This window comes from Schistosoma mansoni, chromosome 2 (assembly GCF_000237925.1).
Source record: "Schistosoma mansoni strain Puerto Rico chromosome 2, complete genome".
Lineage (NCBI taxonomy): Eukaryota > Metazoa > Platyhelminthes > Trematoda > Strigeidida > Schistosomatidae > Schistosoma > Schistosoma mansoni.
In genome coordinates this window covers 9,408,263-9,420,524 of record NC_031496.1, presented here as the reverse complement: position 1 = coordinate 9,420,524, position 12,262 = coordinate 9,408,263, and the positions used below count along the sequence as shown (strand labels likewise).

The 12,262-nt window shown below is 31.1% G+C and overlaps 1 protein-coding gene across 1 annotated transcript in view; it reads left to right on the top strand.

Moving 5' to 3' along the window:
- Positions 1 to 6,463, top strand: part of Smp_146330 (putative phospholipase C beta) — a gene marked incomplete at both ends in the record, with an annotated part of 91,637 nt that extends 85,174 nt beyond the window's left edge. Inside the window, 4 exons of the mRNA XM_018795606.1 lie at positions 1,437 to 1,706; positions 3,322 to 3,365; positions 3,459 to 3,541; positions 6,246 to 6,463. Coding sequence (XP_018649902.1) covers positions 1,437 to 1,706; positions 3,322 to 3,365; positions 3,459 to 3,541; positions 6,246 to 6,463 — 615 coding nt within the window. The remainder of the gene's footprint in view (positions 1 to 1,436; positions 1,707 to 3,321; positions 3,366 to 3,458; positions 3,542 to 6,245) is intronic.
- Between the last annotated feature and the right edge of the window lie 5,799 nt (positions 6,464 to 12,262).

Here is a 12,262-nt window from a genome sequence, read left to right as displayed (position 1 = left end):
AGTTACCCGAAACCTCAACAGATTTATTTGTTTAATGTTATGGGGCTAGAACATAAATGTTCTATTGAATTTATCCATTTTCCTTATTTATGATCACTTGATATAATAATTTTTTTAATAGTCTTATTTACTCAAACTTTTGACTAGAATTACAAACGTACGACCTCACACTACACAATGTGCTTACATTCCACATTTAATGATTGTTATTCAGAATATCAGCCATAGTAAATACATGAAAATGATGAGTTAGTTATTCAATATATAGTTGTTATTTATCCTTTATTATTTATTCAAAGTAACTGGAGCTTGATTGAGCTAGACATGTAATACGCGTGCTGATGCACCAAACACCACCCAAGACGTTGAATCCCAATAGAAACTCAAGCTGATGGATTTTTATACCTAGTCCTACCTTACTTATTGCTGACTGATTGACTAGACCAGACCGTTAGACAGCACTGGAACTACTTCATTTTAACCTGTAAAATGTATCAAAACAAATTCTTTAGAAAATATTTTATTTCTAAATAATTGGCTCTCAATTTTCATACAACTATTTATTAAATACTATTTGTAATTAGCATAGTATTTAACTAGGCTTTATTTATGCAGTAACATAATATATAGTGTTTCTAACATTTTTGGAATAAACACAATTGTTGAGCAGCTTTCTGGACGTCCAAATAATGACATCCACCGCATGTGCATGTTATGTGGACGAGCTATCCCTCTACTTGTTAAATATATTCTATTTACTAATAATGGTAGAATAAAAGTCAAAAAAGTTTAGGACAAGTATAAACTGCTATTGTCTGAATGTAAGTGTATAAGGAGCATTGAACACGTTTTATAGAGCCACTGGATTTTGAATTTTAAACGGCCTATAATGAGATAGTAACTCACCGATGAAATTTAACGTGGATAGTATTACAGTATAAGTAGGTTGGAATACGAAAATAAATGATCGAGTCCTGACTACCTGATATCTAGGTATCGTGCTCGTTTCAATACTTGAATAGCCTTGTGTTCAATCTTGAAACAAGTCAGAAATTCATACTGTTGAATGAACCCTTGTAACAGTAAAATATCTTTACTGTTTTCCTTATTTTTCGACTTTTCTCCAAATGAGGTCATTTCTTCATGAAAATAGTTTTAATCCCAAGTTTTCAATGAATTGTACATAATGACATCATTTTTTATGTTTTAATCAACAGTTTAAACACTGGCTGTTAAGGTGTTATAACTCCTATACAGAATTTTATTAAAATATTTCATTTCTTGCTAATAAGCTTACTGAAAAGTGGTATGTACGCCTAAGTAGCTTGTGTCAAACTAGTTCATTTCTCTAGAAATACTCCCAACATTGCTTTTTACGTGTCTACCATAAATTATTCTGGACTGAAATATTTTTATTTAAACTTATTTATATTTAGGTCGTTCTTCCAGATCTTGCCGTATTACGATTTGCAGTTTATGAAGATACTGGAAAATTAATAGGTCAACGTGTTTTACCATTAGATGGTTTACAAGCTGGTTATCGTCATATATCTTTACGTACTGAAGGCAATTTCCCACTTTCTTTACCTACTCTGTTTTGTCAAGTATCACTTACAACATATGTTCCTGAAGGATTAAATGATTTAGTTGATGCTTTATCAGATCCTCGTGCGTTTTTAAGTAAAGAAGAACAACGAATGAAGCAAGTAAGATTACTAAATATATTATTCATTATTGTTTGAACATTTAATATAATTTCCTTTGCTGACAGATTACGATATCTTTTCAATTTTTATTTTTACTACCCTACTTCAATCTTGACTAGTGTAACTGGATTATGTGCATGAACCATTTTTAAAATTTATGCATTCTGTAACAATCCATAGAATGTGTTATGACAGAACTGTTTATTTGTTTGTCTTAACTTTGTGATTAGACAATATTGTAAATTCTTGATGTATTCTGAGATTTTTTATGCAAATAGGTAATTAAATGAATAAAACTACTTCATAAATGAAGCATAACATTAGTGGCAATAAATTATCGTCCTTTAGTATCACAATTTGGCTTAATTTATCGAAATGAACTATTGGATTCCAACTCTTTAGTCTGGAGTTATTATACTCCAAAGGTCTTGGGCTTAGTCTTTTATAGATGTCATCACTGTCTACTGCTGAAATGAAACCCAAACTAGGATGAAATAACTTTCCATCGTCTCCATGTCTACGATGATTCTCCAGATAAGGAAAGCTAATTTCTATATGCCTCATTGGTTGAGAGTGCTGATTACCGAATCCGATAAGATTTTAATTCTTTTTACACAAACTGAATTTATATAAATTTGTCTTTTCGGAGGAAAAATATATTTTAATTATGCAGTACGTCACATATATTCAGCGAATTCATAACTATGTATAGCTCAGTTATCCGTCATTTAATTATATGGATTGGGTCTTGAAGCATAGTAACACACTACAGAGTAGTTCGTTTATTATTTAATATCGTCATGAAGGGATTTTTTTATGTGAAAGTGTTTATTCAATTTCTTCAAGTGTCTTATGACCATCCTTAGTAATAGGCATCGTTTTCCAATATTTACGTCCAGTTCAACATATCGCATTTCACCCATTCCACATCAGATATATATATATATATATATTAGTTTAAAGCAGTCAAATATTTGCTATGATGTGTAGTTTTATCTGAAGCACGTAATAAGCATAACTGCTATGAGTGTGGCGTTAAGTTCACTGTTAACCGTCTTGATTGATAAGGTCACTTTCAACACTTAAACTTTATCCCTGTTTTCATATACCTATAATAAGTATTCGTGCTTTTATGAAATCAAACTGTCTATACAGGAATACGTTTCCTGCTCAAATAAAATATCACAAAAACAAAGGTTTCTAACCAAATGCAGAATACATTTGTTTTCTTTTTGTTTACAAAATAAAAGTACCAATCTAAACAATGTCCTGTTGTATAGACTAGATATACGTTCAATCGAAAGTAAGGATAATAAAAAAAGTCACATTGTTTATGAGTCATTAAAAACTAACTACATTGCAAAATAAATTTTAAATTGTTTCACTTCCCAATTTTTTTAGTTATTTCTAGTTAACGTTACTTATTCGCACTATATATATATATATATATATATATATATATATATATATATATATATATACAAATAATTGCGTTTAAAAGCTCTATACCCTAATTATCCTACTCTATTAATGTGTGATTATTTCTTATGCTTTCTATTCATTTTTTAAAACTTAATATGTTCGTTACTTTTTTTTCGAAATATAAATTTTTTAGCTCGCCAGTATGGGTATTGATTCATCAGAAATCGCTGATGTACCGTCAACCGGTGGTGGTGGTAATGCTAAACGTGTTGGGGGTGGTGCCGGTGGTGGTAGTAGTGGTGGTCTTGGCGGTACTTCCGGACAATTAAGTGGTTCTGTTATGTCTAATATTTCCGGCTCTGGCGAAACTTCAAATGTTTCTTTGAATAGTACTAAAAAAGATGAAAAGAAAGGTAATTGGAATCTATAGTTACAAATTGATTTGGTTTTTCCATAGTGAGCGAAGTAAAGTAATGTGATAGACTGTGTTCACATTTTTTTTTATTTATGTGCACACTTTGATCAAGTTGTCAGATGTTTTTTTAAAGAAAACTCAATTAAAGTTAACGGTTCATCATAGATAAATGTTACCAATATAATAAATTCAATAAACTAAGATTCACTGCACACTGACCTTGAGCTATTTACCTTTTCTCTTGTCGGTTGTCTCTCATTCTCTTTGCGTATGATACCTGTAACAAAGTAGATATAATGATAATTTGTGTTAGGATTCTATTCGTATGCAATTCTCTGTAATTGTATTGTGATATATAGAAATTATTTTATTTGTATAAATGTATGAAGAAATTGTAATTAATCAATCTTTATTAACACTACGTCGGAAACCAGAAGCAGATATGAAAAGGATGAATAACAACTGGAAAGAATTTGAAAGGATTGCCCAGGACAGGGTTTGATGAAGAATGCTGGTGTGCGGCCTATGCTCCTCTACGAGGGGTAACAGGCGTAAGTAAGTAAGTATTTACTCACACCTCAACGAAAATATGCAATACTATCTATGATGGTGATTTGGATGAAGCTAGATGATGACCAATCCATTTTGTGGTATCAATTCATTGAATGATTGACTATTTGTCCTAAACTCTTTTAGAAATTGTTAGCCATCTGGTTGTGAAGTCTTTTTGCTTTAATATATAATTGTTCTGATATTCACTAGACATACCTGAATTAGTGTTTCATGATTTACGTGTAGAGCAACTTACACAGATAGATATTATCATTATCTCAATCCCGCATACAAAAATATCTAATACGTTACTACACATGCCTGTACTGAATACCGCAGTTGCAAAATGTAATGTTTCCTATTGAATGTATTTTGATAATGTGTTCAGTTATAACAGTAGTTAGTATATATATATATATAGTCCTAGGAATAATGACTAGTTGAGGCCTCTAATACACACACGAAAACATATCAAAACTGGCCAGTATGATAAATGATATTCTACTACTGTTATTCAATGCGATTTTAACTTGTATGCAATGAATCAAAGTGACCTGCTATTGTATATAAGGTAATTATTGTCGGTAACAGAATAAATTGATGACAACTTTACGTTTGGTTAATATTACATATAACTTGAAAAATTCTACTATTGATAAAATTCCTCATCCAGTTGGAACCTAGGTTTTGAATCAACAAGTAATCAACTATTCATAACAAAAATACACATGCACCATGTTCATTCCAACAAATATTTCCGGTATTTAAATTTATTATGTTATTATCAATAAATCAAATAATTATTTGTCAGTAAGAAGTATCACAAAATGATACAGTATTATTTATTGGATAACACTTTGAATATAAATTAACGTGTATAGTTGTAATACTATTTGTATATACCTTTCCTTTCCGTCCTTTGACCTAACTAAATTAGCAACATAACGTAATAATTTGATCATGATTTTTCCTCGATTAGAGTAAATAATAACATCATAGAGCCAATCTGGGCTCACGGGGACACTATTTTCGACCACACATAAAGAACCAGAGTATGAGCTGAACAATCATTTTATGAGTACAAATACAAGGAATTACAAACGCTATGGAAGTAGAAGTTAGTTACCGAATAAGGATAATGATTAATAAAACACATTGGTGAGCCTGCTTTTCTTCTACCAGTTATCGATCACAGCTCATTTTCATCTAATACTAATCAGTTTATCGAAATGCATTTATTGTCATAGTTTGTTGTTTTATGTGACGTAATGAAAGCCAGTCGTCGAAATTGTCTGTATCTTTTAACATTTCACTTAAGTACTTCATTTTAAGGTTTTATTGGATTTCAATTCCTAAGTAATCTAGTAGGTCTTGATCGATTACTTTAATTTAAGTGTTTGATCAATTTCTGTGAGTTCAAACGAAGGAAAGATAATTGAATATTCTCTAACAAACCTCTTTACTCCTTAATCGATCAATTTGTTGTTCAAAACACTCATCACTGAATTCGATATTATTGGTCGTGAACTCGTTTCTAAAGTATAAATGTTCATCGACAGTATCGTATAATTGGAAGAAACATTATGTATCATCATAACTTTTGTCCTCATATCTTATCAGGAAATATATTAAGAACCAGAATGAATGAGCATAGCATCATTAGTATCCCTCTTTTTTCAAGAGAAATATTTAATGAATAACTGATGATAATGATGATGATAATAATAGACAGTTCTTTTTAAAAATATATTATAAAATTAGGGATTACACATTGCTTATATTAGAATTAGCATGTATTGTTATAGATATAAATTTCAGTTATTAGGTGTCATGCCTGAAATATACAATACTGATAAGTAAATACAAATCATACTTAAAAATATGACTCAATTGATTCAGAATATACTTAACCATGTTCTACATTATTTTCCTCTTTGTATTGTTTTCCTCAATATCAATCTTAAATATTTTTTTGATATTTATTTTGACAATAATAGTACATTACATCCATAGCGGATTAATCAGTAATTATAACTGTCTTTGTTTATGATACAAATATAGTTTACTAATGAAAATGTAATTATTCACTACCAATTTAGTCATTATTATTTTTTTTTGTCCAATTTACATATATGTATACTTGTGTTTAGATGATCCTAAATTTGATCCGATCTCGATCACTTTATTACAAACTGATAAAATGTATCAAAAATTGATTAAAAAACAAGCAAAAGAATTAGAAATTTTACAAAAACGACAAGAAAAAGATGCTGTCTCTATGTTACGCAATCATACAATCATTACAGATAAATTGAATACAAGCCATGCTAAAGAACGTTCAAGTACAAAACGAACAGTGAATAAGTAAATCAATGTTATTGTTTGTTATTTGTTCTTGTTATATTAATTGAATAATTTATATCATTGTACATAGAGATGACAAAATATTGAGTTGAAATTGCTTTACTTGGAATACTATGGTTACAGGACAGGTTCTTATCGTTGAAGTATGTTTTTAGAGTAAGCCTAAAATTTTTATATTCAGCTTTACCTTGCCATTAAAATGATTAAAATTAAAGAAAACATATTGGGAAACTAATCAATAGCAAAAATTATGTAGGAAAATAGTTTGAAGGTAAAATTCAATGAAGCACGGTATGCTTTTAGTGTGCATTTTTTTTGGAGGGGCTATGGAAGTTCTTGGTTCGGGTGTCGTTTCATATCATAGTCTCACCTTTCTTAGACAAGTACTAGTAAACTGTTTCATTTTATTATGGGAATCGTCATCAGTGTACATCGTTGATTTCATCAGTGATTGAGCCCAGAACCTTTAGTTCTCGTGATGATTGCTTAGTTATCAGTACCATTGGGTTGGGATCAAATGGTTTGCATTCATAAATGTGATCGGTTCACGATAGTGTACAACCATCATTTTGTGGGGATGTATAATGTTTGTCCCATATCTTACATTTTAAACAAATTGGCAAACAAATGTTTTAGCAGAGAACTAATAACAAAGTCTTAAGAGATTCTTTAGGAACATTTATTAGTGCGGGGAAAAATGTATGGGTCATATACTACTTTCATTGTATGACAGTTCATTGACGTTTTAAATATCAGTTTAGAAATCAAATAATTACGTTCTCATTATTTTTTTGCCTGCATATATCATCAGTATATTATCGAAATCGCTCAGCTTTACAGTAGCAAGTGAATGGGAAAATTGGTTAGATGTTTGGAGGTAGTTAGTAGGACATTCTTGACCTCGATTTCGTACTTATTGGGACTCATCAATACAATGTACCCGCAGTTTCGATGGAAATGATTCTCTTTGGGAAACTCGAGCACGTACTATACATTCATGTCAACTCGCTATTGAAAAATTACTATTTTGGGGACATAAAAGTTAGAAACTTTTAAATCATTTTGTAAAGTGGCTCTAAAGGGAACTATGTCACGTCCTCCTCGTGATCTTCACAGAATCTGAAACATTCTACAGCTGTCCTGGACAAAACATTAAGCATCTTTCTATTAGATCTAATGTCTCTCTGGCTATAAATCCGAAGGCTACTTTCATGGGCTTCATTGATGCCTCAGATGCCACTAACTGATAGAGCGGGATTATCTCCAAGCTAGCCTTCTATAGACCGTCAATTCCTGCAATATCCTTTCAACAGCAGGCTTTGTCCTTCTAATCTTTTGTGCAGAAAGGTAGTTATACATTTGACCGTCTATCTCACTCCTTATCTATGTCATCGGCTCCGAACTTGATTAGTTATATAAATCATTGTATTAGATCCAGAATGAGGTGATCAGTACCAACATTCATAGATTTCAAAACCACCACAAATCACCTGTTCAATGTTTCTTGATTTTTAATATTATTCTAGGTTTATGTTATTATGTGATAAAGATTATACTTCAATTAGACTAATCTTCACAAACAATGCAGAAACAATTTTCCTATCCTATTATATGTGTTTTAAGAAATGTCTTTGCTCAATAATCGTTAAATAACTCAACTCCTAATTTCGATGATTATTTGGTTAAGTTTTCAAGTTATTCGATTTTCTTTTGTGACTGTTGACAATTTAACAAACAAGAAAAAAACTTATAGTTTATCGATTACTTATTTCTGGTATATTTTTCTTTTGATAAAGCTTATCAGTTTATTGAATTGAATAGATTCAACTAATTTATGAAATGGTATTTTCCCTTAAAAAAAATTGCACATTGTTATCATAAATTGAGATTATCTAAAATCACTATTGAAACGTAAAATCTAAGGGGGATAACTGTTTCATCGCTTAGTCTGTCAATAAAAATTAGAAAAACATTTTTCTTTCTTTTAAAAATAAAACGCTTGACTTGTTTTGATTCAATAATGATCATATAAATGAGTATAGGAAACATGTATATATATAACAATTGAGTTTTTCTACAGAGTTTGGTTGTGTACTCACTGAAAACATACAATTATTAATATATATATATATATATATACTTGGAATTGTAAATCGTAATAATGAATTCTTTGAGAAGAAATCCTTTTCCTGTTAAATTTCATTTGTGTTTACCCAAATGCCTTAATAGAACCTGTAAAAGTACTGTGCCAACTGTAGTTAAATATGAGTAAAAAGTGTTTGAAATAATTTTGCAAATTGATTCTTAATCAACTAATTGTTTTTTCAACAATCAAGGATCATACGAAATTCTTCCGCAATTCTCTCACTGTTTATTTGGTCAGTCTAGTCAAAATAGAGGGTTGACAGCAAAGCGTAAATCGTTTGGCTTCTCTTTTTCATCTTACTCTTTGTCGACATTAATCACCACTTTTTATGCCAGTACAGCGACAGTATTAATAAACAATTTTCTTTTAAAAAATCATTAATTAAGAATAATAATAATATCAACGATAGTGGGCAACTAATCATATTATATGTAATCTTAAAAGCAATGATCAACATCAGCAGTATCAATGAAAGTAGAAGTAATTTAATGTATTCTAATAGATAATTTCATGTTTAAGTGTTAGAACTAAAGAAAAAATTATTCGTAGTACATATACTACCAGGTTTAAGTTAAATAAATCAGAAGTGATTTGATGCTTCAAAGGTCAAAAATCTGAATGCTTCTATCATTGAAAAATCATTGCTTATAAATATCAACGTTTTCTATCATATTAACGAATCTTAGCTGTTCATCCGCCATAATGATGAATATATATTATTCAGCTCATAATTACTGTATAGTGAAGTATACATTCAAACGAATTCACTTTCAACAAACTAAAGTATGTACGACTTTTAGTAAATATATGAATATATCTAGTCAAATATATAGACTATTTTCTTAGATTGCATGGTAACTTTCAAATGTAATGCTTATCAATCACTAATATTTAATTACTCTGTATACCGTATATAAAAAACAACATTTCCTAACTATGTACATTCACATTTATACTAGTTAATTTAACTGTTATTACGTATTCAGATATATTTTTCTTCGTTTAATCCCTGATAAGTAACAGTTAATTTTATATCACCTTAAAATATCATAGCAGGAATCAGTCATGCAAAGCTTTCTTTGATTAGCATATAATTTTATTTTCATTTGTTACCATGCATTCAACAGTTTAATTATTAATTTATATATCGAATTTGAGAAACATTAAATTTTCATAGTTGCAAGCGTGAGTCAATTAAAGCTAGACCACCATGCAAAACCTGGAAACACTGGACGGCCGTTTCGTCTCTTTGTGGGACTCCTTCGCAGTGCGCATCCACGACCTCGCCTCGCGAGATTCAACCCAGGACCTACCAGTCTCGCACCAAAGCACTTAACCGATAGACCACTAAGCCGGCATCCGATGGTGTTTATTTCTAACTCCAACCAATCCACGAAGTTGAGCGACCATTCACCAATTCTCTTCAGTAAGTTGATATCTCACAACAGACGTCGTTTGAACTCCACTGGTCACTGCTTCTCACTAGAACTCCAGGATTTACCTCTCGAAGTCAGTCACTACTGAGCATATGATACGAAACGGTCGTCCAGTGCTTCCAGGTTTTCCTTGGTGGTCTAGCTTCAATTGGCTCACGCTTGCAACTATGAAAATACTAAATCTCCACAAAACCCCTTCTGATAAACATTAAATTTCAACTTTTTGACTCATGGTAACATGGACAACAACTGATGGAAATATGTTTTTAGAATTGATTCTGTCTGATGTTATGAGTGCTCATTAGACAGCATGTCTAAGCTGTGATGAGATATAGCTATTCAGTGCTTATTGACTTTTAACTAATGTTCATCTAATATTAGTTTATAACGAAAACTATTTTCGGAATAAGTATCATCATAGAATATTTCAGACTAATTTTTTTCCTAAATAAAGTGTTTTAACTTGAAAAAACTACAATTATTAAAACTATTTCTTTCTTCATAATTATTACTAAAAGCATTAGTTGTCGTTTATTTTTATATTTGTTGGCTAAGAACTGTAAATGGTCGGTCTCTTTTGACACATGTGCATCCTGTACGAATTATGCCAGTTGGGTTGTATGTATTCGACAGAAAACCCTACCTCAGCTAGGTGTATTTTTAATTTTGATGGGATTGTTATTCTCTAGTGGATTTGAAATTACGACATCCAGCTTCACTGACCAAAATATTACCACTGAGCTGTTCAGGTCGTGACTGATCTTCTGCTGAATAGAGATGTTTACCATTTGTTGGTTACTACTCAGTGATCATTCACTTATAAAAAAGATTATATTGATATCGAATTGGTGGGATGTAGTCATCATTGGAAATGAGAATGCGCGTTTCGTCCTATTTGCGACTTATCAGTTGGATATGCCTGCATCCCAAAGTTGATGTTTGCTCCAGTACTCGAATCCACTAATATTCGCTTCAAACTACACCGCGTTGCTCACTTAGCTACTGAGTTCAGATCGCCACTCACTTGTTATCAGGCATGAGTTTGAATTCAATTTGAATGGACTTGGATTATCCAACTGTTAATATTTTGATTGAAATTTGATCAGTTTTAGTTGCCATATGTCCATCTTGTGGGCGTTAAATCAATAAAGCCATTATGACACAAGTCAACATATAATAAATAAAATGTGTCTAGTAGTGGCTGTCTGGCTACCTGCACTCAATAGCTAGGTTGACAACATGTTGGCATCCAAAACAAACGATACTGGGTTAGAGTGTTGGAATAAACATCAACTCTGAGATGCAGGTACATCCAACTGATAATTTCCAAGCAGGACGAAACACACATCCTGGGTTCCATTGCTAGCTACATTCTATCTATTCAATGTTGACTTGTATCATAGTGACTTTATTAAGGCATTGGGCACAGGATGACCATATACCAACCAAGGTTGATCAAATTTAAATCAAAATATCAACAACTGAATAATCAAAGTCATTTTAAATTGGATTGTTTTGGATCTTATTTATCACATCATCTCAAATATGTTAACGCATGAAATAATTTTATTCTATGTAATATAATAAACAATGGACATTAGTTGAATCTAATGGTGATTATTTTTTTGTCTATATATTTTATTTTATTTATATTGGTATATAATTGCGTGCTTAGGACAAGTGACTTCAGATTTATTTATTCTCATTATTTTTATTCTATTTGATGACCATTTTTGATGTTTATATATGTGTGTGTGTTTGTTTGTTGTTGTTTTTTATTCTCATTGTTTTGGCAAAATAAATTATTTTCACATTTATGATTATTATTACTCGTAAGCTAGTGAGAAAATAAAATCGTTTCTTTTTTTTGATTTTTGAAAATTAAGACGATTAAAACCATTTTCAATCAGTATATTGTTTGTAGGCAAAGATGGATAGTGGTAGCAGTGGAATCCACTTCGACACGCGTTTCGTCCTATTTGGGACTCGTCAGCTGCATGTACCTGCATTTCACAGTTGATGTTCACTCTGGGACTCGAACCCAGTACCGTTCGCTTCAAACGCCATCGCGTTATCCACTTAGTTACTGAGTTCTGATAGCCACTTGCTTGTGCAATGGGGTGAACATCAATGGGAAGATTCAAACAAACAATACTAATTGAGTATATTGTTTGATTTTGTCTTTAAAGTATCATCAACGTATATATTTTACTTTTCACAT